The sequence below is a fragment of the Dipodascopsis tothii genome (assembly GCF_038497935.1).
Source record: "Dipodascopsis tothii strain CBS 759.85 unplaced genomic scaffold V1510scaffold_13, whole genome shotgun sequence".
Lineage (NCBI taxonomy): Eukaryota > Fungi > Ascomycota > Lipomycetes > Lipomycetales > Lipomycetaceae > Neoaidaea > Neoaidaea tothii.
Genome location: NW_027117997.1, coordinates 143,588 through 165,817, shown reverse-complemented (window position 1 = coordinate 165,817; position 22,230 = coordinate 143,588). Strand labels below are relative to the sequence as shown.

General features: G+C 68.5%; 8 protein-coding genes across 8 annotated transcripts; 4 read left to right on the top strand and 4 right to left on the bottom strand.

Moving 5' to 3' along the window:
- Positions 1 to 228: 228 nt before the first annotated feature.
- V1510DRAFT_416231 (kinase-like domain-containing protein) lies at positions 229 to 4,042 on the bottom strand. Its single transcript, XM_066933722.1, has 4 exons — positions 3,439 to 4,042; positions 3,222 to 3,405; positions 2,884 to 3,189; positions 229 to 2,781 (listed from the first exon to the last, which is right to left on the bottom strand). Exons 1-4 carry the CDS (start codon positions 3,706 to 3,708, stop codon positions 482 to 484), a joined length of 3,060 nt encoding a protein of 1,019 aa, XP_066789202.1. The 5' UTR covers positions 3,709 to 4,042; the 3' UTR covers positions 229 to 481.
- A 763-nt stretch (positions 4,043 to 4,805) lies between these two features.
- V1510DRAFT_120365 (Sad1/UNC domain protein) lies at positions 4,806 to 7,850 on the top strand. The gene is made up of 2 exons (XM_066930268.1): positions 4,806 to 7,138; positions 7,170 to 7,850. Exons 1-2 carry the CDS (start codon positions 4,952 to 4,954, stop codon positions 7,635 to 7,637), a joined length of 2,655 nt encoding a protein of 884 aa, XP_066789201.1. The 5' UTR covers positions 4,806 to 4,951; the 3' UTR covers positions 7,638 to 7,850.
- Positions 7,851 to 8,947: 1,097 nt separating this feature from the next.
- V1510DRAFT_345296 (uncharacterized protein) lies at positions 8,948 to 9,805 on the top strand (the record flags this gene model as incomplete). The annotated part of the gene is made up of 2 exons (XM_066930813.1): positions 8,948 to 9,033; positions 9,178 to 9,805. Coding segments are annotated over 2 exons (714 nt in total), but the record flags the coding sequence as incomplete, so codon positions are not given.
- Positions 9,806 to 11,094: 1,289 nt separating this feature from the next.
- Positions 11,095 to 13,434, top strand: V1510DRAFT_120349 (uncharacterized protein). The gene is made up of 3 exons (XM_066930267.1): positions 11,095 to 11,261; positions 11,358 to 11,543; positions 11,576 to 13,434. Exons 1-3 carry the CDS (start codon positions 11,229 to 11,231, stop codon positions 12,956 to 12,958), a joined length of 1,602 nt encoding a protein of 533 aa, XP_066789199.1. The 5' UTR covers positions 11,095 to 11,228; the 3' UTR covers positions 12,959 to 13,434.
- Positions 13,435 to 14,372: 938 nt separating this feature from the next.
- V1510DRAFT_425968 (cation efflux protein) lies at positions 14,373 to 15,473 on the bottom strand (the record flags this gene model as incomplete). The annotated part of the gene is made up of 1 exon (XM_066935144.1): positions 14,373 to 15,473. The coding sequence occupies one exon, from the start codon at positions 15,471 to 15,473 to the stop codon at positions 14,373 to 14,375; it is 1,101 nt and encodes a 366-aa protein (XP_066789198.1).
- A 259-nt stretch (positions 15,474 to 15,732) lies between these two features.
- On the top strand, positions 15,733 to 17,341 carry V1510DRAFT_416220 (uncharacterized protein). Its single transcript, XM_066933721.1, has 2 exons — positions 15,733 to 16,055; positions 16,087 to 17,341. The coding sequence occupies exons 1-2, from the start codon at positions 15,845 to 15,847 to the stop codon at positions 17,295 to 17,297; spliced, it is 1,422 nt and encodes a 473-aa protein (XP_066789197.1). The 5' UTR covers positions 15,733 to 15,844; the 3' UTR covers positions 17,298 to 17,341.
- A 270-nt stretch (positions 17,342 to 17,611) lies between these two features.
- V1510DRAFT_345858 (uncharacterized protein) lies at positions 17,612 to 19,165 on the bottom strand (the record flags this gene model as incomplete). Its single annotated transcript, XM_066930817.1, has 2 exons — positions 17,612 to 18,967; positions 19,082 to 19,165. Coding segments are annotated over 2 exons (1,440 nt in total), but the record flags the coding sequence as incomplete, so codon positions are not given.
- A 788-nt stretch (positions 19,166 to 19,953) lies between these two features.
- On the bottom strand, positions 19,954 to 21,912 carry V1510DRAFT_416217 (major facilitator superfamily domain-containing protein). The gene is made up of 2 exons (XM_066933720.1): positions 21,705 to 21,912; positions 19,954 to 21,416 (listed from the first exon to the last, which is right to left on the bottom strand). Exons 1-2 carry the CDS (start codon positions 21,795 to 21,797, stop codon positions 20,061 to 20,063), a joined length of 1,449 nt encoding a protein of 482 aa, XP_066789195.1. The 5' UTR covers positions 21,798 to 21,912; the 3' UTR covers positions 19,954 to 20,060.
- Positions 21,913 to 22,230: the final 318 nt, after the last annotated feature.

Below are 22,230 nucleotides of genomic sequence, written 5' to 3'. Positions count from 1 at the left end.
GCGTGCGGCGCACGCTGCACTGACGCGCCGCACGGCATGCGGCGCACGACGGCGCACTCGAACGCGCCGCACGGCGTGCGGCGCACCACGCAGCGCACGGACGCGCCGCACGACATGCGGCGCACAACGCAGCACACGGACGCGCCGCACGGACGCGCCGCACGGCATGCGGCGCACCACGCAGCGCGCGGGCGCGCCGCACCGCGTGCCGCTCGCCCGCCCCACCGCCTCTTTCACCAGTCTCATATAGTATATACAACACCCGGTGAAGCTCCACCAACGAAAGAAACGCCCAGTCTACGTAGTAATACACTGGCTGCAGCAGCCAACTTTTGGCGTACATAACGAGAATGAGCAATGGCGGCGCCCGCCGGCGCCTCGTACAAACAGTGTCAAATGAGTGAACATGCATATTCGGTCTTTGTATGCAAATGAGGGTCGCGCCAGCGCCGCTCGTTCGTCCTTGTCCGTGTCCCGTCGCTCAGCTGTAGATCCCCTGGGTGATGAACTGGTACTGGTCGTAGAGCCGGGTGTAGAAGCTGCCCAGGCTCTTGCCGATCAGCACGTTGTCGACAAAGTTGTCGACCTCGGTCTCGGACATGTGCAGCTGGAACCGCTGCCGCAGCAGGTGGGCGGTCGCGTCGCCCGAGATGAAGCACGGCAGCGGCGACTCCTTCTGCATCATCTCCACAAGCACGACGATGTCGTCCGCGTGCTTGCGCATGGTCTTGAACGAGTGCTTGAGCAGGCCGCGGAAGAGCTCAAAGCCGTTGGACTTGGGGCCGCCCATGACCTCGACGTACTCGTGCGTGAGCTTGAACGGCGCGGCCTCGAAGCCGACGCTGCCGGGCGAGTTCGAGAGCAGGAAGCCAAAGTCGATGTGGATGATGTGGCCCTCGTTGTCGAGCAGGATGTTGCCGTTGTGGCGGTCCTTGATCTGCAGGACGTACGAGATGAGCGAGTAGGCCGCGAGCGACTTGATGAACTCGAGCTGCGCGGCCTTGTACCGGGCCGAGTTCGGGTCGCCAAAGGCCTGCACAAAGTACGACTTGAGCGACGGGATCTTGGACTTGGGGTGGTTGCCGGGGCCGTACGCGGACGTGGCCAGCGCCTTCTTGAGCGAGTGGATGCTGACCGCGTTCGTGATGGTCTCGACCAGGCCCGAGCTCGCGCCGGTGATGAGGATCACCATCCGGCGCACCCACACGTCCACCTCGGCGTCCTCCCAGATGCGCTTCATGGCCAGGATCAGCTGGCACGCGAACGCCTCCTGGCGCAGGTCCGAGCCCGTCTTGGCGATCACCGACACGAGCTCCCAGTTGGGCAAATGTCCGAACGGCGACGTGCTGCGGACGCGCTCGCGCTTGGCGCTCCACTCCTCGCCGAACCCGACCGACGAGAACGTGCCCTTGCCTTCGATCGCGCCCGTCTTCATGTCGTTCTCGAGCCGGCGCTCGCCGGCCTCCTTGATGCCCAGCGCCGACTCGACCGAGTGCATCGAGCTGATCGAGCCCGCGCGCGAGTGCCGCCGCGCGCTCGAGTTGAGGATGTTGATGCTCGTGCTGAAGCTGTTGCTGGGCTGGTGCCGGCGCCGCTCGTTGTTCCGGAGCGCGGCCTCCTCGGCCTCCTTCTCGACAAACACGCTCTCGTCCTCGAGGTGCTGCATGCTCGTGATGATGCGCGACTTGATCTGCAGGATCTCGTCCTTGGACACCTTGTGGCCGTTGGCCTCGGCCGACGACGCCCAATCCAGCTGGGCCAGCATGGTCGCCGCCGTGCGGATGTGCAGCGCCGCGTCGTTGACCTTGGCCGGCACCTGCTGCGTGGGCACCGACTTGGGGATCTGGTACGCGGACGCGAACGAGAGCTCGGACGTCCGCGGCGACAGCTGCGCCTCGACCGACGTCGGGCTGAGCACCGGCACCGTCGTCGTGCTCGACAGCGGCGGCACGATCACGTCCGACGGCCCGGCCTCGTCCGTGAACGTCGACGTCGAGATGTCGCCCAGCTCGGACTCGGTCAGCACGTCGGCCTGGAACCGCACCTTGGGCTGCTCCAGGTCGAGGTGCAGCGGCGCGCTGCTGCTCATCCGGTAGCCCAGGTTGAACAGGTTGCGGTAGTCCGGCGGCGACGCCAGCAGCGCCTGGTTGTGCGGCGTCTCGAGGTCGAACGTGGTCTCCTCGCGCAGGATCTCGATCATCATCAGGAACGGCACGCGCTCGGCCGAGTTGAGGATCGTGGCCTCGGACGGCGAGATGCGCACGACCTTGTGCAGCTTCGTGTGCGGCCCGTACGTGTCCGAGTCGAGGATCGTGGGGATGTCGACCTCGGCCGGCAGCTCCTTGTTGAGCAGCGTGATCTCGGCCCGCAGCGCCGACAGCCGCGCGGGCTTGGGCACGAGCCGCAGGCGCGTGGAGATGGCCTGCAGCGCGTATGCAAACGACGTCTCGTACCGGAAGTAGTTGGTCTTGAGCAGCTTGGTCTTGGCCGCCGGCGACAGGTTCTGTGTCGGCACCGGCCGCACGTAGTGGCCGTGCGTCTTGTGGGGCGTGATGGACGTCGCCGACATGGACGCCGTCAGGTGGCCCTCGGCCAGGCGGTGCGAGCGCAGGTCCGGCAGCGACGAGATGCCCACCATGTCCAGGCCGTAGATCGGCGACGGCGGGCCCACGGCGCGCGGCGGCGCGCGCTCGGCCGACGGCGGCAGGACCTTGTCGAGCGGGAACCCGGTGGCGCGCAGCTCCTCGTCCACGCTGTCGTCGTCGTCCTCGGGCCGGCGGGCTGTGGCCTTGTTAACATCGTTCGTGTTTGTGTTGAGCGTGCGCAGGTTGGGCCGGCCGTGGCGGGCGCCGGAGGAGGGAGGTGCGCTGCGGCGGACATTACCGGGCTGTTTGCCGTTGGACGGCTTGGGCGCGGCCGGCGCCGCGCCGTCGTCCGAGTCGTCGTCCTCGCTGGGGATCGCGAGCGGGTCCACGTGGACGGTCACGCTCGTGGTCTTGGTCCGGCCGAGCCGCGACGGCCGCGGCGCCGGCCCGGGGCCGCGCACAATCGTCGGGCTCGACGCCGCCGAGAACGACTTGCTGCGGCCGATCTTGGGGATCAGGTGGAACACGCGGAAGCGCGGCTTGCGCGCCTGCGACAGCGTGATCGGCGCCATGAACTGCGGCAGCATGGGCATGCCCACCGCGCCTGCCGTCAGCCGCGGCCGCGCGCGCACTTACCCATGAGCGCGCTGGCCAGCACCAGCGCCGGGCCCGAGTTCTCGCGGATCTTCTGGCTCGGCGACTCGCCGATGTTGAACAGCACGTACTGCACCTTGTTGTACAGCCGGCGGCAGACCAGGAACGCCGTCGACTCGGGATCGTGCGAGAGCTCCTCGAGGTGGGCCTGCAGCAGCCAGAACGTCTGTCGTCAGTCCCGCGCCGCCGCCACACGTACCAGCACCGCGCTGTGCGTGCTCCGGTTGGCCATCTCCAGCACAAAGTCCTCGAGCGCAACCGACTCGGTCGGCACGGTCAGCACTATCTGGCATAGCTGGGGCAGGAAGAACTCAATCTCCGGGTACGGGTACGTCCGCAGCTTCTGGCACAGGTAGAAGTGGATGCCGATGTTGTCGGCGTACCGGGCCAGGTACGAGATGCACATAAACAGCGAGAAGTGCGCCGAGTCGATGAACCGCAGCAGCAGCGTGTGGCCGCCGTTCTCCATGGTTTCGGTGCGCGCGCCGCGCCAGGCCTGGCAGGGGGTAGCAATCCGTCCGGCTTCAGCCGCGCCGGGCCCCGCGACCCGCGTGCACGCTCGAGATGAGCCGGCAGTCGTCTGCTGCCGTGTGTAGTCAAGGGTTGCGCAGCTACTCAGCAAACGCAACGTATCCGAATAAAACACAAAATTTGTCCGATACCATCACAGCCGACACTCTACCGCCCACGGCCCGCCCGGATTGATGTCTGATGTCAATCGTCTGCGAGTCTGTACCACCGATGCCCACCGATGGTAGATGTCTGGATTGCGCCAGCTCGTCCGTAGACCTATTGGAAAGGGATGTATGGAGAGAAGGTTGGTCGTTGGACGAGTAGCACCAAAATGGAGCGAGGGACTGAGTCACAGGCGGCGGACCCAAACCATGCGCGTGGGCGAAATATGCTAGGCGCAAAACGGGCGCTGGGGACACAAAGGTACCGCCATTTTGTGTGTGCAGGCCGGGTACCTCTTGCCACGCTAGCCGCCTAGTGCGTGTCCAGCCCGACAAAGGCTGCGGTTTGGCTGCACCGCGGACTAAGAAGCTGGGAGTGGGTCCGCGATTAGTATATGGACCGGTGACAATTTTGGGTCCACATATCAGGACAACCACGGCCGCGGGCAGACGATGGACTGAGCGCAATAAAGAGCGCGCCGGACGCCCACGACGAGCCCCAATTTGCCGACACCGACCTGGCCTGCTGCGACCGGGTTTGAGAGACCGAGAGCCGCGCTGGAGCGAGCACGAGCAGACGTGGCCGCGCGACGCCAGCCCGGTGATGCGTTTTTGGATCGACGGCGAGCAGAGAGCCTGCTGAAGAGAACAGGTGCGTGGCGGCCGACGGCGCTGACGAGAGACTACATGGACGAGCGCGCGCGCAGCGCGGGGCCTGAGGGCCCGACGGCGGCGGGCGCGCGGCGAGGGGACGGCGACACGCGCCGCACGGAATGCGGCGCAGTGCGCCGCACGCCGTGCGGCGCGCGGCCCTCGCGCCGATCGCCGCCCGCCGCCCATACAGCCGCGACCGCGGCCAGACATATAGCCGCGCCCGGCCAGAGCGGCCCGGGCGCGGTGCGCCGGCATCCCGCGCCCGCCACCGGCCTGCTGCCGGCACCTGCCGAGCCCGCCGCCACCACCCATATAACCGCAGCCGCCAAGCATATAGCCGCTGCCCATATAGCCGCACCCCTCGACGTGGCCACCTCCACCACCATGGCTGCGCACCCACCCCCCCGGCGGTCTCGCCGCCTCCCCTCCGCCGTGCGCCTCCTCTGGGCGGCCGTCGTCTTCGCCCTCACGGCCCAGATCGTCGTCGCCGCCCAGCCCAAAAGCTACTCGGCCCTGCCGTCGGACATGTGTCGCTCCCGCACAGTCAACTACATCACGCACACCCTCCCCCAGCAATGTCTGCGGGCTGCCCGCACGGCCGGCGCCAACTCCACCGAGCGCACGGCCAGCACGACCGTCGACGTGCGTCCGACCGACGACGTCGAGCCGTCGCCGTCCACCAGCGACGCCCTCGTCGTCGCCTCCGGCGCGCCGTCTCGCGTCGTCCTGCTCACGCCCGGCACCGGCTCCGCCGCGCCCACCTACGTCGATGCAGACTCGTTCCTCGACAACTCGGCCTTTCTCTCGTTCGAGGAGTGGAAGGCCCAGAACCTGGCCAGCGCCGGGCTGTCTTCGGACGACATCGAGCGCAAGCGCGCGTCCGAGTCGCTCGCCAACCGGCGCGTGCGGCCCATACAGGACCAGTCGCTCGACCAGATCGGCGACGATCTCGAGATCGACATCAACTTCTTTGGCGGCCAGGCCCCGGAGCCGGACGAGGTCGCCGCGTTCAACCGCGAGCGCGAGCGCCAGGACCCGCCGCCGAGCCCCGACGGCGAGATCCGCGCCGGCACCCAGCGGCTCAAGGACGCCGGCAAGACCAGCAAGGAGCGGTTCAACTACGCGTCGTTCGACTGCGCAGCAGCCATCCTCAAGACCAACCCCGAGATCCGCGGGTCGTCGGCGATCCTGGTCGAAAACAAGGACACATACATGCGCAACCCGTGCTCGGCCGACAACAAGTTTGTGATCGTCGAGCTGTGCGAGGACATCCTGGTCGACACCGTTGTGCTGGCCAACTACGAGTTCTTTTCGTCCATGGTCCGCCATTTCCGCGTGTCCGTGTCGGACCGGTACCCGGTGAAGCTGTCGTCGTGGAAGGTGCTCGGCGAGTTCGAGGCGCGAAACTCGCGGTCGATCCAGCCGTTCATGATCCGCAACCCGCTGATCTGGGCGCGCTACTTGCGGATCGAGTTTCTGTCCCACTGGGGCCACGAGTTCTACTGTCCGCTGTCGCTCGTGCGCGTCCACGGCACGACCATGATGGAGGAGTACCGGTACCAGGAAGAGCTCAACCGGGGCGAGGAGGACGACCGCGAAGACGTGGTGGCGGAGGCTGTGGCCGACGACATCGACCAAAAGGAGAGCGAGCAGGCGCCGCCACCGCCCGGCGCAGCGCCCAACGAAACGGACTCGTCCGAGCCGCCGCAGCAGCGGGATCCGCCGCGCGCAGACGAGCCAGAGGCCGAGACGCCGCGGCCGCCAGACGCGGTGGCCACCGAGGCCGCACCGCCCTCGGCCGAGCTCGAGGGCATCGACGTCTGCGTGGCCCCGGCCGCCGCCTACGTGGCCGACAAGCTCCTGCACAAGTGCACGTCCACCGGCTGGCGACTGCCCAACAACGAGGACTCGGCGTACGTGCTCGAGCGGCTGTACGAGGATGCTGTGCACCCCTACAGCCGGGACCTGGGCGACATTGGCGGAGTCGGCACGCCGGCAGACAACGGCACGCGGGCCGCGGCCGCCGCCGCGACGCCCGAGCCGCCGGCTGCGGCCCCGGCCGAGCCCAGCGAGTCGCCGTCAAAGACGTGCGCGTCCGAAAGCTGCGCCGAGTCGGTCACGGGGCCGGCCGTTGTGGACGGCAACAGCACCGGCGCGGCCGCCAACGCGTCCGCCAACGCGTCCGCCAAGGGCGCCAGCGGCCAGCGGTCGTCGGCGCTGTCGCAGATCGCGTCGGTGTCGTCCGCCGTGTCCGCCGCGTCGTCCGCGTCGTCCGCGTCGTCCGCGTACTCGGCGTCGTCCGCCGCCGCGGTCTCGGCCGCGTCGTCCGGCACCCAGACGTCGTTCTCCGCGCCGTCGCCCAGCCCGACCACGCAGGAGTCCATCTACAAAACCATCATGAAGCGGCTGACGCTGCTCGAGGCCAACGCGACGCTGTCGCTGCAGTACATCGAGGAGCAGAGCCGGCTCCTGCGCGACGCGTTCACGAAAATCGAGCGGCGGCAGAACGGCCGGATCGCCGAGTTCCTCGACGGGCTCAACTCGACCGTGCTCTCGCAGCTCAGCGTCTTTGTAAGTGCGCCGCCGGGCCCGCTAACGCCAGAAACAGCAGTACGAGCAGCTGTGGCAGTCGACCGTGATCGAGCTCGAAAACCAAAAGGAGCAGGCCGAGCGCGACATGGGCATGATCCAGACGCGTCTCGCGGTGATCTCGGACGAGCTCGTGTACCAGAAGCGCGTGAGCGTCATGCAGAGCCTGCTCCTGCTGGTCATCGTCATCTTCGCGGTGATCCAGTTCCCGAACCCGGTGCCGCCCAACCCCTACACGTCGCGGGCGCGCACGTTTCTGTCGCGCAAGCTGTCTCCGATCGCGATCCCCATGTCGATGGCGATCCCGCTCGCGTTTTCGCCGCCGGCGTCGCCGTCGCCGCCCGCGTCGCCGGCCCCGTTCGACACGGACGACGACGCGGACGAGACGGACTGCGGGTCGGAGCTGCAGGAGCGCAGCCCGACGGCCGCGACATCGCCGCTGTCGCCGTCGCCGTCGCCGCCGCCGGCCAAGGCGCGGTAGCCGCCATCTACCCAGCCATCTTGCCCATCGATCTCATTGTCTGCATCTTCTAATACATGCTTTTCCTACGTCGTTGTGCCCGTACGGCCGCCCAGACCGTACCGCGGCGGTGGGCGGCACAGCCACGACCCAGGGGGGCGGCGCCGGCACACGGTCCCGGCCCCGACGCGACGTGACGGTGCCTGGCTCGCTCGCCTGGCAGCCGCTTGCGCGCGTGCGGCCGGCAGGCTAGCCGGCGTGCGGCGGGATCGCCAGCGGGGGCCTGGCGCAGCGGTAGCGGCGCGCGTGACGACCCCGCCCGGGCGAGGGTTGTGCCGCAGATCTCGGTTCGACTCCGGACCGACGCATGTTTTTCTTTGTGGCGGGGCAGGCTCGCGTGCGGCGGTGCACCTGACAGCCGTGTTCGCTGGTGAAGCTGAGACGGGCCAGGGGTCCGGGTGGAGCCAGCCGCCCGGGCGCGCGGTGACACTGCTACCGGCGCGCTGGAAACTTGCGTCAGAGCCGCCCAGCGTTGACGTAGTCTATCACATTGCAGCGTACCCCTCCGGTCCCAGGCAGGCTGGGTGCGGCCGGGGGATTAGTCACGCCGTGGAACGTAGTGGTAGACAGGGGCCGGTGGCGGTGCCGGCGCCGCCGTTGCGCTGGCGCCCCACCGCTGCACGCAGCCGCCCTAGGCCCGCGGATCGCGCGCCGGGCCCGCTGGCCCGCGGCCGCGCCGCGGCGGGCCCCGCGCCGACGGCCACGACCCGCCCGGGCTGGCCGCGACCGAGCACGCGCGCGCACGCGAACGCAGCGCAAGACGCAGGACGCTGCAGGCCGCCCAGACGGGCCTAGTGCGGTCGCAGGCTGCGGCCGGGCGCGCGTTTGCGGCCTAGCGCCTCGGTAGGTCTCCGTAGCCGTCCCGAAGCCGTTAGGGGCGTGTTCTCGGCGAACCTTGCCAGGTGGGAGCGCAGCCGTACTCGATCGTACCCGGACGAGCTGGCTCGGCAGGGTACCAAACTTTACAAAGGCGGCGCATAGTTAATTTTCGTATACCCTGACCACCGGCGAGATCGGGTACGATGGCCTTTCATGTGAAAATTGATGGTTCGATTTTTTTGCCCTGGCCGAGCAGGCTTCGGCGACGTTATATATAGCACCGCGGCCGTTGCAGCTCCAAGCCCACCCTCCGCACGTCTCTGTCAGGTCCCGGCCTGCAGTCTCCACCAACGGTGCCCGCGCGCGGAACCCGAACCGAACCGGCCGCCGGCCGAAAGAGCCGTCCGACCCTGCGGCCGCACCGTCCCCGAAGAATGCCAGGCCCGCGTTGCCTGCTGGTTGCGCGCCATGCGCACCGGATCGATACCGAGGACGCCAACTGGTGGCTGACCTCGGCCACGCCCTACGACCCGCCGCTGTCGGCGCGCGGCCACGCCCAGGCGGCCGCGCTCGCCCGCGACGTGGTCGCCGAGATCACCAAACACACTGCCGCGGCCCCGCCGATGGGCCCGGTCTTTTCGGACTCGTCGCTGTCGTCGCCGGCGTCGTCGCCGGGATCGAGCCTGTGCGAGTACTCGCCGCAATTGTCGCTCGGCTCCTCCTTCACCCCGCCGAGCGCGCTCCTGTTTCCGGGCACCGCCCACGGCGTCGACGTGTACGTGCATACGTCGCCGTTTGTGCGCTGTGTGCAGACCGCGTACGCGGTCGCACGCGAGGTGCAGGCTGCGGCCACCGGTTCGGTTAAGCTTCGCATGGACAGCTTTCTGGGCGAGTGGCTTAACCCCGAGTACTTTGCTCAGGGCGTGCCGCCGCCGGACGACGGCCACGCTGGCCTGCGCGACTCGTCCGCGGCCTGGGCTCTGGCCCAGCCGACGAAGCCGGCCGCGCGCCTGCCGTTGCTCGACCTGACCTGGCCGCTCGACTCGTTCGGCACCGCCGGCCACTACGGCGAGCGCTGGTCCGCCATGAACGCCCGCTTTGCCGCCGGCTACGCCCGCCTGGCCGAGCACTACCGCGCCGTGGCCGCCCAGACCGACCGCCCTGTCGTCGTCATGTTTGTCACCCACGGCGCCGGCTGCAGCTCCCTGCTTGCCGCCATCTCTGGCAGCCCCACGGTGGAGCATGTCGGCCTCGCCTCGCTGTCCGTGGCCGTCCCCCGGCCGGCCGACGACGTCTACGACTCCGACTTTGACGAGTTCTTCGACGACCACGACCACCACGACAACTACCTCAACTACTACCGGCCGCAAGCGGGCTACGCGCCGGCAGCTAAGACGACCCCGGTCTGGCGCCTGCTGCCGACCTCGCCGACCGACTAGTCTGTTGACTTTGCTTTGATTTTTGTTGGGTGTATGGGGGGATACGGTGCATTTTGTTTGGCTTGCGTTGGGCAGCCACATGCATACGCTGCGCGGGCCGGATTCCGGCCCGCCTTCGACGGAGGCGGTCCTAGCCGCCTGTGTAATCTATAGAATGACATGACACGTTTAAGACTGGGGGGCGTCGGCGATAAGTCGGCGCGGCTGAAGCGAGCCTGCGGCTGAGCCTACGGCCGGTGGCTGAGCGGCCACGGTACGCAGGGACCTTGGCCGGGACCTTGATCCGGAATCGCGTGCAGACACGGGCGAGCCTCCGGCTAGGACTGGGCTGGAGCTGGCGGCCGACGGGCTCTCCGCAGGGCGCTCGCTGGGCCCCGGCTGGGTCGCTCGCTGGTGGGGAGCGGCTATAAGCCGCACGCCGTGCGGCTCTGCCACGGCGCTACTTTGGGCCCAGTCGCCACCAAGGCTCATGCGGGCGTAGCGCACGCCGACGACTCCGTCAAGAGCGTGCCCTACCGGCCGGGGGCATGGCCGGCAGCTGAGGTCCGTCGGCTATATGCCGCACCCGGTGCGGCTCGACCCGCCGGCACTACCCGACAGCGGTGCCAACATCCCGGCGCAGCTGCGCCGCACAGCGTGCGGCTCGACCCTCCGGCCGCACACCCCACCAACTGCCTACACCCCACCAGCCACCTACACCACCACCAGCCACCACCAGCCACCGTGCAGCGGCGTCCGAGCTCGCACACGCTCAGATGGCCTCGTGCCAGGTGCACTTTGGTCACCGGCCACTCGGCCGCAGCGGCCGCACCGTACGCCCGCGGAGTTCGGTGTGGGGTCATCGCGGCCAGGTGGCCATCCGCGCCACAGTGCCGTCATCTGGCAGCGGCAGCGTCGGCACGAGCGGGCCTCTGTATTCGTCAGCTAGCCTCCTTGCGCGGGCGTTCGTTCTTTGTAGTGTGGGTTGGCCCTAACCCTGCGGGACCAGTATCGCCGATGGCGCTCAGCCAAGTGAGCTACGTCTAGCGAATCTCAGGTCCTCTCGCTCACGAGCTCGCCCGAGCAGTTTTTGGATACGCTGATAGCCGGACCCCGCGGACCGGCTGGCACAGGTCGCACACGTCGGCCGACACAGGACATTGCTATTGCAGCCATTGGCGCAGCCAGCTGCGATAACCAGAACCCACACAACTGATAGGCCAGCCGAGCAGGCGGTTACGACCGGCAGCCCTGGCGACAGGCCCTCGTATCAGAGGCAACGGACTCAAACGATCTGAGCACGGCATTGGGCGCGATGTCGTTGTTCAAATGGATGAAGTCGAGCTCGGTGAGTCCGTCGGAAGTTCCGGGCGGGCCCAGACGGCCGGCGGCGGCGGCCGGCGGCGGCGCCCGGGGCGCGCACAGCGGCAGCGGCTGACAGCAGACGGCCGGAACGCCGACCAAGAGCGGCGGCCCGGCGGCGGCGGAGAACACGGCGCCGAGCCCGACGGTGCAGACCCAGACCTCGCTTCTCTCGGGCACGCTCGGGCTGTTTAAGCCGGCAGACGGCAAGGAGGTCGGAGCACCGCCGCTGCCGGACGGCAGCGACAAGTACTACGGCGTGGAGAACGTAAGTGCACGCGAGCGCGGCGCTGACGGCAGTTTGGCAACACCTGCTACTGCAACTCGATCCTGCAGTGTCTCTACCACTGCAAGCCCTTTCGCGAGAAGGTCCTGGCGTACCCCGCGGCCGCGCGGTCCAAGCCGCGGACGCTGTCGGCGCCGCAGACTGCGGGGGTGCCGACGCCGTCGTCGACGCCGCCGCCGGCCAACGGCAACGGCAACGGCGTGCAGCGGACGCGGACGTCGCTGCGCAAGCCGAGCGACCTGATGCGCGCGTCCAGCCGGCGGTTCAGCTCGGCGTCGTCGCCGGCGGCGAGCGCGAGCGTGGCGGGTGGGTCGCCGGGGAGCCCGCCGGCGGCGGCGGCGGCGCCCGAGCCGGGGACGCTGCCGCCGCGCGCGGACGACAGCGTGCCGACGGAACAGAAGAAGAAGGCGCTGCTGGCGAACGGGACGGTGACGCTGGCGCCAGAGCCGGCGGGCACGACCCGGGCGTTCCAGGGGACGCTGTTTGGGGCGCTCAAGGACGTGTTTGAGACGATCGCCGGGCAGCACGCTCGGACGGGCGTGTTCTCGCCGAAGGAGTTTGTGGAGGTCCTCAAGCAGCGCAACGAGCTGTTCCGGTCGACGATGCACCAGGACGCGCACGAGTTCCTGAACTTTCTGCTGAACGAGATCATCGACAACGTCGAGAGCCAGGCCAAGGCCATGCGAAGCCTGGCGCCGAACGGAGTCAACGGACACGCAAACGGGGCCAACGGGAAGCCGTACGGCGCGCTCGTGGACACCAACACGCGCTGGGTGCACGAGCTGTTCGAGGGCGTGCTCACGAACGAGATCAAGTGCCTGACGTGCGAGAACGTGACGTCGCGGGACGAGGTGTTTATCGACCTGTCCATCGACCTCGAGGAACACACGTCGGTGACGTCATGCCTGCAGCAGTTTTCTGTCTCGGAGATGCTGTGCTCGAACAACAAGTTCCACTGCGACCCCTGCGGCGGCCTGCACGAGGCCGAGAAGCGCATGAAGATCAAGCGGCTGCCGCGGATCCTGGCCCTGCACCTCAAGCGGTTCAAGTTCACCGAGGACATGCAGCGCAACATGAAGCTGTTCCACCGGGTCGTGTTTCCGTACCACCTGCGGCTGTTCAACAACACGGTCGACGACGACCGCGTGCTCGGCAACCCGGACACGCTGTACGAGCTGTACGCGGTGGTGGTGCACGTGGGCGGCGGCCCGTACTACGGCCACTACGTGTCGGTCGTCAAGACCGAGCACGCGGGCTGGGTGCTGTACGACGACGAGCTCGTTGAGCGCGTGGACGAGAACTACGTGACCAACTTTTTTGGCAACGCCCAGACACAGACGTCGGCCTACATCCTGCTCTACCAATCGGTTCCGGAGGATCCCCTCTCGCACCTCTAGGCGCGATCTGTAATTATCTCCACCTTGTTTGAGCATTTGGGCGGCGTTTTCCGATACCTGTACCTTTTTGGAGTTCTACATAGACGATAGACAATAGATGAGTAGCAGTGACTGGTGGGGGCGACGGTTGCGGTTGCGCGCACGACGGGTCGCGACGCGCGAGTCTTGCGGGGGTCACAACCCGCAGGGACGGCCTGCTGATCACGGGTCGCAACCCGCGGGGAAGGCCTCTGGTCACGGGTCACGACCCGCGGAGACGGCCCTCTGATCACGGGTCACGACCCGTGAGTCTTGCGGGCCGATCACAGACCACGACCCGGGGGACGGCCATCTGATCACGGGTCGCGACCCGCGAGTCTTGCGGACTGATCACGGCAACGACCCGCGGGTGCGGCCATCTGATCACGGCAACGACCCGCGGCTGTGGCCGTCTGATCACGGCAACGACCCGCGGCTGTGGCCGTCTGATCACGGCAACGACCCGCGAGTGCGGCCATCTGATCACGGCAACGACCCGCGGCTGTGGCCGTCCGATCACGTAACAACCCACGGCTGTGGTCGACAGGCCGCGGTCACGACCCGCCAGTGTGGCCGGCTGACCGCGGTCACGACCCGCCAGTTGGCCGGCTGACCGAACGACCCGACACGGATCACATGTCGAGCCACAACTCGCGGCCTGTCGCGCACAGCGGCCCGGGTCTCGCTCACGGGCGTACCCGGGTCAGAGCCCCAGGCTGCTGATCACAGATCACGGCGCCGTCGGCCGCTCACGTTGTGAACCGTGAGTCACAACCCGAATCGTCGGCTGCGACCCGCTCGACCCGAGACCCGGGTCGCCGATCACAGATCACAGCACCGCGGGTCGCTCGCGGACCCGGATCACGATCAAATCACAGATCACAGCAATGGGTCGCTCGCGGGTCCGGATCACAGCCAAGTGACCTGCCCAGCATGCGGATCACAGCACGACCCGTCGCCGGTCAAACCGACCCGAGTCCACTGTGCGACCGCCGGGCCGTCGCTCGCAGAAGAAGGAGACCCAGCCAGCGCAGCCGGCATCGCCACACACACCAGCCACATTTTGTTCCGACAGCCTGTAATCTGTCCGCAGCCATAACCTCCGCATGCATAACCTTTCATAACCTGTAACCTGGGTGCAACAGCCTCTGAGACACCGTCGAGGCAGTCGCTCTTCGGGCAGGAGCGCGACGTCCACGTATGCCCATCCCCGCAGAGCACCACACTCGGCGGAGTCGCCGTCGGAGGCTCGCCCGCGCGAGCTTGTCTCCGCCAGCCGCTCCGTCCAGGGCAGCTGCCGCAGGGTAGCCGCATACTTGACGTCCGGTGAACGTCCCGCTCCCGTCCGCGCAGACCACGTCCACGGGTCGTCGTCGAGACTCGCCAGCCATGCCGTCTAGATAGACACGGCAGCCGCGCGCTCGACCTGGATAAACACGTCGCGGGCACCCTTCACACCCGTGCAGATGATGAGCTCGACCTTGTCGCGCACGCTCTTGACGTCGGCAGACTCGTCGACCTGCACGTGGATGATGCCGCGCACGCCGCCCTGCTTGCCGTCGACGTCGCCCGCGGTCCAGAAGCGCGGGGTCGAGTAGCCGACCACGCCGGGCAGGGCCAGGACATTGCTGAGCGCGTCGCGGATGGCGTACTCCTGCTCGGGCGTCAGCGACAGCAGCAGGGACTTGGCCGACGACACCACGAGCGGCACGGCCGACATGAAGATCAGCACGGCGATGAACAGCGAGGCCAGCGGATCAAAGCCCTGCCAGTGGAAGTACGACGTCAGCAGGGTCGACACAATCACGCCGACCGAGCCCAGCGTGTCGGCCAGAATGTGCAGGAACAGGCCGTGCATGTTCTCGTTGTGCGGGTGCAGCTCGGCCGCCGGCGCGTGGTCCTGGGTGCAGGCCTCGGGCGAGAACACGTCGGCGTCGGTTTTGTGGCCGTGGCCGTGCTCGTGGCCGTGCTCGTGGCCGTGCTCGTGGCCGTGCTCGGCCGGCTTGTCGTCGTGGCTGTGCGCGTCGGCGTGGCCGTGCGAGTGGCCGTGCGAGTGGCCGTGCGAGTGGCCGTGGCCGTGGCCGTGGTTGAACGCAAAGATCCCCACGATGTTGACGAGCAGGCCCAGGAAGCTCACGACGAGCAGCTCGTCCACGCGCTCGATCTCCACCGGCTTCCAGATGCGCTCAATGGCCTCGGACACGATCCCCCCCGAGATGCCGATCAGCAGGCACCCGTTGATGAAGCCCGACAGCGACTCGACCTTGCCCAGGCCGTACGGGAAGTTGGCCGACGGCGGCCACTTGGACATGACGCTGGCCAGCAGGCCCACCATGATCGCCAGGCAGTCCAGGAACATGTGGATGCTGTCCGAGAGCAGGCCGAGCGAGTGCGACAGCAGCGAGTACACAAACTGCACAAACATGAACGTGAAGTTGACGACGAGGAAGAAGAAGATGTTGCGGGTCTCCTTGTGGGCGAGCACCGTGCGGACCATCTGGCCGCCCTGGGCGGTCCAGCGGGCGGCGTCGGCCTGGAGCCGGCTGGCGAGGGCCATCATATAGCCGCAGCGATCGGGCGGTGCGCTGCGATCCGGCGGGTCGCGGCGGCGGGCAGAGCGGGGGTCCGAGGGCGCGTGTGTCCGGCGTGTGTGCGGCGGGGTGCGGTGTCGCCGTGGAGAGTCGCGGTCGCGGGGTCGGCGGTGGTGAGGCCGCCGTGCGGCTCGCCGAAAAAGTCGTGATCGGCCACCACCCTGGCGGCCACGCACGCCGACGGCCACGAGCGCACGAATCGGGCGACTCCCTCCGCAGCACGCACATCAATCGGCCGCCAGCCGACCCGCGCGCTGGACCCGAGACGCGCCTCGCCATGTGGGCCAAAATCGCGGCCCTGGTGGCCATCTACCTGCTGATCCCGCTCGTCCTGTACCTGGTGGCGCCCAAGAGCGACCCGGCCGTGCAGCCGCGCAAGCGCGCGGTCGTGCTCGTGCTGGGCGACATCGGCCGCTCGCCGCGGATGCAGTACCATGTGCTGAGCCTGGTCGAGCGCGGCTTCGCGGTCGACTTCTGCGGCTATATGGGCAAGTAGCCGCCCGACCCCGCTGACCTCAGAGACCGAGCCGCTCCGCGAGCTGGCCGCGCACCCGGACGTGGCCATCCACGCCATCCCGCCGTACGAGCCGCCGGCGCGGCCGCCGGCCTGGCACCGGATCGGCGCCCTGGTCCTGGCCTACAAGGCGTACTTCCTGATGCGGGCCGTGCTGCGCACCCTGCGCCCGCTCAAGGACGCCAACTTCCTGCTGGTCCAGACGCCGCCGGCGGTGCCGACGCTGCTCGTGTGCTGGCTGTACATCAAGTTCGTCTCGGGCCGGACGCACCTGGTCGTGGACTGGCACAACTTCGGCTACACCATCCTCGGGCTGAAGCTGGGCGAGCACGCGGCGCTGGTGCGGCTCGCGCGCCGCTACGAGGCCTTCTTTGGCCGCCGGTCGGGCGCGTTTGCGAACCTGTGCGTGACGCGGCGCATGGGCGAGGCGCTGGCGCGCGACTTTGGCCTGAACCCGTACCGGATCGTGCCGCTGCACGACCGGCCGGCGAGCCAGTTCGAGCCGATCGTGGCCGAGGCCGACCGCGAGGCCGTGTGGGCGGGCCAGGGCTGGGCCGTGCGCCGGACGGGGCCGGCCGCGGAGCGCGTGGTGCTGACGGCGACGTCGTACACGCCGGACGAGGACCTGGGCGTGCTGCTGGCGGGCCTGGCCGCGTACGACGGCCGGAAGGCGGCCGGGGGCGACGCGCTGCCGGACCTGTTTGTCGTCGTGACGGGCAAGGGCCCGCTCAAGGCCGAGTTTGAGCGCGCGGTCGCCGCCCAGAGCCCGTCGTGGGCGCACGTGCGGGTGACCACGGCCTGGCTGTCGGCCGAGGACTACCCGCGGGTCGTGGCCGCCGCCGACCTCGGCGTGTCGCTGCACACGTCGAGCTCCGGCGTCGACCTGCCGATGAAGGTCGTCGACATGTTCGGCTGCGGCGTGCCCGTGCTCTCGCTGGACTTCCCCGCCCTGGCCGAGCTCGTCGTCGACGGCCGCAACGGCCGCGTCTTTGCCGACGGCGCCGACCTCGGCCGGCAGCTCGCCGCGGTCCTGGCCGACGCGGCCCTCTACGGCGCGCTCCGGCAGGGCGCGCTCGCCGAGTCCAAGAACCGGTGGGCCGAGCACTGGCGCATCACCGTCGGCTCGATCTTCACGATCCAGAACCGCGAGGACTACGTCGAGGTCGACGAGTCGGACTACGAGAGCGACTCGAGCCACAGCTCGCACGACTTTTAGTAATTCACACTCTTGCGGAACGCCGCCAGCCGGTTCATGAAGAAGATGACGAGGTCGCCGGTGGCCTTGGCGTCCTCGAGACTGTCGTGGCCGTCGCCCAGCGACGCGTCCTGCTCGCGCGGGCCGGCGGCGACCACCACGCCGTCCACGGCCTGGATCTCGCGGTTGAGGTACTTGGCCGCGAGCGCCTTGAGCGACGTCAGCCGCAGCGCGAACGGGCGCGCGTCCGGGCCGACCGCCTGGTCCGGCACGACGCGCTCCAGGATGAGGTCGTTGACGCCCAGGCGGCCGCCGGTCTCGGGCGAGACCTCGTCCGACGCCAGCCGCCGCACGTACGACGACAGCAGGTCGTAGTTGTAGGGGAAGAGCACGGCGGTGTCGACGACGGGCTCGTGGACGATGCGCAGCGCGATGAGGTCGTTGAACCCGGCGTGGCCGATCACGACCGTGTCGGGGCCGATGATGTCCTGGCAGATCTTGGCGCGCACGCTGTCGAGCGTGTGCGTGGCCGACGTCAGCGACTTGACGCCGGAGAAGCGCGTGTTGTAGTCGATGACGTCGCCGGCGGGCCGGACGAGCTCGTCCAGGACGATGGTGTGCGAGGGGAAGTCGAGGATCGTGACGCGGACGAGCTCGAGGCCGCGGGTCGTGTACGACATCTCGCAGTCGATCGAGACCGCGGGCCGGACCGACGGCGCGGCCGTGAAGTCCGCGTGCGTCTTGAACGGGATGGCCGCGTGCATGCGCACCGGGTCGGCCAGCTTGAAGACGTGGCGCGGAAACGTCGTGCAGCCGGTGGACGTGCCCACCGGCTCGTTGCAGCAGGGGTAGTAGCGCTTCTTGGGCTCGGCCACCTCGCGGCGCGGCCGCGCCCAGTGGAACCGGCACTCGGACGAGGGCGTGGCAACCACGAACTGCGTGGCGCACCGGTCGCACGTCTCGTGGGACGCCGTCTGCGGCACCGCGGCCGGCACCGCGTTGACGTACTCCATGTGGCCGAGGACCGACGGCCGCAGGACGAGCTCGCCGAGCATGGCGAGCATCTCGTCGCGCGGGAGGCCGCTGGCGGCGTACGGCCGCTCGACCGCCGCCCGCGGCGCGTTTGTGGTCGCCGCCACCTCGCCCTTGGCCGCCTTGGCGATGTGCAGCTTGATCAGGGCGACGTACGTCGCGCGGCTCGAGCTCCGGGCGATGTCGTACTCCTGTGCGATCGCGTCCAGGTTGGGCGTGGTCGTTTTGCCCTGCGCGAGCAGGACCTTGGCCAGATACTGCGCGAACGCGAGACGCTGGGGGAGCTGCGCGGGCGCGAACGGCACCACTGCCTTGACGGTCTTGACCGCGGGGATGTCCTTGATAGGGGGCTTGCCCGCTGCCCTGGGTGCGCTCGTCAACGCGGCGGACGGCGGCCGAATCCGGAGCTCTCGGCTGGGCGCAGGCGAGCTTGGGTTTGCAGGGGCTGCGCGGCTGCCGGCGTCCTCGTAGGCGGCCGGCGGCACCCGCAGCGGCCGCGCCGTGTTTCTGGGCGCGCTGGCCGGGCTGGCGGGGGGGCGGCTGCCGGCCGGGCTGGCTGAGCTGGCGCCGGCGCCGCCGGCCGGGGACGAGCTGGACGCGGATCGCGCCTCCGCCCGCGCTTTTTTCGGCGCCGCGGCCGTGGGCGCGACCGCCGGCCGCTTGATGCCGGGCGCCGCGGCCGCCGGGACCGCTGCTGCGGCTGCTGGCCGGCCCGGTCCGTGCAACGAGTGTGCTGCGCTTGCGGGCGTCCGCGCGCGAGCCGGTGCCTTTACCTCGTGGCTGAACAGGCAATTTGGCAGCCGGCACGCCGCCGCGGGGCACCGAATTCCACGGTACAGGCCCACCGATCGGAACATGGCGGTGCTGTCCTGGTTTCCGGATGCTGTCCGTTGCTTGATCTGCAGATTTTCTAAAATACAAAATTGGGTGTTGGTGGTGTGTCGCGCCGCACACCGTGCGGCTGGGAGCTGGGGCGGCTACGCCGCAGGCTATGCGGCTCAGTCCGGAGGCCACCCCCGACGGAGTCGCCGCTGGAGGCCCGACGGCGGGCGAGCACAGGAAGTGCCGAGCAGGCGGCCATATGCCGCACGCGGTGCGGCTCAGACCGAAGGGCCAGCCTCGACGGAGTCGCTGCCGGAGGTCGACGTAGGCGAGCACATCGCTGAGGCTGGCGGCTTTATGCCTCACGCGATGCGGCTCACATGCGGCTATATGCCACACGCGGTGCGGCTCAGCCCGAAGGGCCACCCTCGACGGAGTCGCCGCCGGAGGCTCGCGGTGGGCGAGCACAGCAAGCGCCGAGCAGGCGGCTATATGCCGCACGCGGTGCGGCTCAGCCCGAAGGGCCACCCTCGACGGAGTCGCCGCCGGAGGCTCGCAGTGGGCGGACACGCCCGTGCTGTGGCCCGCGCGGCTATATGCCGCACGCGATGCGGCTCACATGCGGCTATATGCCACGCGCGGTGCGGCTCAGCCCGAAGGGCCACCCTCGACGGAGTCGCCGCCGGAGGCTCGCGGTGGGCGACACGCCCGTGCTGTGGCCCGCGCAGCTCAGTCCGCAGGGCCACCCTCGACGGAGTCGCCGCCGGAGGCTCGGCGTCGGCGAGCACAGCAAGGCACTGAGGCCGGCGGCTATATGCCGCAGTCACAAATTACAACTATATTACTATGACATTACTCAATTACACACTAATTCTCACGGCCAGCGTCGAGCGCAGCAAGCGTCTATGTGCGGCGCGGGGCCTGCTTTTCCTAGTTCTTCTCGGACGAGTCCTTCTGCAGCTCGTACTCGTTCTCGGGAGTCGCAAGGAACTCCTGGGACGGCGCGTCGCCCAGCTGGCTGACGTCCCAGCCCTGGGAAGCAAGGTACTCGCGGAACTTGTCGTCCTCGGCGGTGACCACGTCCTGGTCCATCTTGGGCAGCAGGAAGATGGCCAGCAGACCCGAGAAGATGGCGAGCGAGGACGAGACCCAGAACGGCGCCTGCAGACCCTTGGTGGTGGTGTCGCCGCCCGCATTCGAGATGATGACCGGGAACACGTAGGTGCCGACAAAGGCACCGATCTTGCCGCAGGCGGCGGCAATGCCGTAGTACTGGCCGCGCACGGCGGTGGCGGACGTCTTGGACGCGATCAGGCCGATGCAGTCGCCGGGGCCGAACTCGCCCAGCGTCTGGAAGATGCCGTAGACAACGGTGAAGGCCGCGATGTGGTTCTTGAGGTGGTCGTACAGGCCGGCCATGATGTAGCCGACGATGGCCTGCAGGAAGACACCGATGGCCAGGGTGTAGCGCGGGCCGATCCAGTCCGCGGAGAACGCGCCCAGCATGGAGCCGGGCAGGTAGAACAGGTTGAACACCACGTTCCAGCCAAAGGTCTTGTACAGCGAGTCGTCGGGGATGACGGCCGCCAGGATGGTGGTCGAGTACAGGCCGAAGGAGTACGCCGAGAAGTCGTAGATGAACCAGATGGCAGCCACAACCAGCAGACGGAACCAGTAGTACTTGATCACGAGCAGGTACGGCACCGACGTGTTGCGCATCGTGTTCTTGCGGAACTGCTCCGGCTCCTTGAGCTTGAGACGGAAGTAGAAGATCGACATGGGCGGGATGGCGCCCAGGCCGAGCGACACACGCCACACCGTCGTCAGGTGGTTCTCGCCGGCGATCCACAGCATCACCAGCGGCACGAACGCCGAGACAACGAAGCCAAAGTCGATCATGAAGTTGGTGAACAGCACGAACCAGCGGTTGCGCTGGCCGGCCTTGACCTCGTTCGACGCCTCGGCGCACGCGACCGAGCCGGCGGGGTACTCGCCGCCGATGCCGACACCGATGAAGAACCGGTACACGGTGAGCGCGACGAGCATGCCGGGGATCGAGCCGCCGGCGCCCCAGACGCCCGAGCACAGGATGGCGAAGAGGATGAGGATCCCGGTGGCGACAACCATGCCGTGCTTGCGCGAGTAGTGGTCGCTGACGTAGCCAAAGACCAGCTGGCCGAGGACCGTGCCGGCGAAGACGATGGACGACACATTCTGGATCGCGTGCGAGTTGGCGACCTCGGTCGGGTAGAGCCGCTTGAGACAGGTGTTGACGGACGAGATAACCTGGGGGTCAGCACTGCACGATGGCGTCACGGCGCAGGCGGCCCCTGAGCCGCCGCGGCGGGTGCACACCGCCACGGTGGCGGCGCGCATGCAGGCGCATGCGCGCCGCAGGCCGTGCGGCGGGCGCTAGCCGCTTCCGCGCAGCCGCTTGCGATCGGCGGATCGGCGGCGCAAAGCTGGCAGCCGCGGCGCCGCTGCTCGGCGCCGAGGCCCGGCCGCCGTGCGGCAGCCGGCACGGCGGGCCGCGCCAGCGCCGTCGCGGCCGCGGCCCTCGCTCGCTGTACTCACGTTGTTCAGGTAGCCGTCCGAGAACAAGCCAGCGCCGGTGGCCATGATAGGCAGCACACGGGCCCACGTCGTCTTGGGCGCAGGGTCGGTCATGATGGTCGTGGAGGGTCTGGCAGATGCTGGCAGGTGCTGTCAGAGCAGCGGGCAGCACGGGCTTTATAAGGACGACGGAGAGGCTAGTATATTCTTGCCGTCTAATCGGCTGCTAATTACACTTCTGTTCGCCGACAAGCTTCCTGAGCAGGCCCAATAGATAAGTCGCACATGCTCACGCCCAAAACCCAAATCCATGGTGCCGGCGCAGGGCCGGCTGTGGGAGCAAAGCGCAGCCTAGGCGCGACAACGTGCGGCTCGTTGTCTCGGCGCGCAAACAAGGGCCGCACACGGCGCGGCGGCCCACCCGCCACGCACGCCAGTGCCTGTAGTACGCGGCGGTGGCACTCCCTGGCGCCCATCGCGCGGTGCTGGGCGCGAGCCAAACGCCCAGGGCGGCGCCGGGAGATGGCGGCGCTAGACAGATCGGGCC

Excerpts from the sequence above, each read along its gene's own strand:
- V1510DRAFT_416220 (XM_066933721.1), top strand. The coding sequence starts at position 15,845 with ATGTGGGCCAAAATCGCGGCCCTGGTGGCCATCTACCTGCTGATCCCG. Across the intron at positions 16,056-16,086 it reads CGACTTCTGCGGCTATATGG|AGACCGAGCCGCTCCGCGAG; the intron begins GCAAGTAGCCGC and ends CGCTGACCTCAG.
- V1510DRAFT_120349 (XM_066930267.1), top strand. The coding sequence starts at position 11,229 with ATGTCGTTGTTCAAATGGATGAAGTCGAGCTCG. Across the intron at positions 11,262-11,357 it reads AATGGATGAAGTCGAGCTCG|ACGGCCGGAACGCCGACCAA; the intron begins GTGAGTCCGTCG and ends GGCTGACAGCAG. Across the intron at positions 11,544-11,575 it reads AGTACTACGGCGTGGAGAAC|TTTGGCAACACCTGCTACTG; the intron begins GTAAGTGCACGC and ends CGCTGACGGCAG.
- V1510DRAFT_416217 (XM_066933720.1), bottom strand. The coding sequence starts at position 21,797 with ATGACCGACCCTGCGCCCAAGACGACGTGGGCCCGTGTGCTGCCTATC. Across the intron at positions 21,417-21,704 it reads CGGACGGCTACCTGAACAAC|GTTATCTCGTCCGTCAACAC; the intron begins GTGAGTACAGCG and ends GCTGACCCCCAG.
- V1510DRAFT_416231 (XM_066933722.1), bottom strand. The coding sequence starts at position 3,708 with ATGGAGAACGGCGGCCACACGCTGCTGCTGCGGTTCATCGACTCGGCG. Across the intron at positions 3,406-3,438 it reads GCACGCACAGCGCGGTGCTG|ACGTTCTGGCTGCTGCAGGC; the intron begins GTACGTGTGGCG and ends GACTGACGACAG. Across the intron at positions 2,782-2,883 it reads GTCCAACGGCAAACAGCCCG|CCCGCCGGCCCGAGGACGAC; the intron begins GTAATGTCCGCC and ends ACAAGGCCACAG.
- V1510DRAFT_120365 (XM_066930268.1), top strand. The coding sequence starts at position 4,952 with ATGGCTGCGCACCCACCCCCCCGGCGGTCTCGCCGCCTCCCCTCCGCC. Across the intron at positions 7,139-7,169 it reads TCTCGCAGCTCAGCGTCTTT|AAACAGCAGTACGAGCAGCT; the intron begins GTAAGTGCGCCG and ends CGCTAACGCCAG.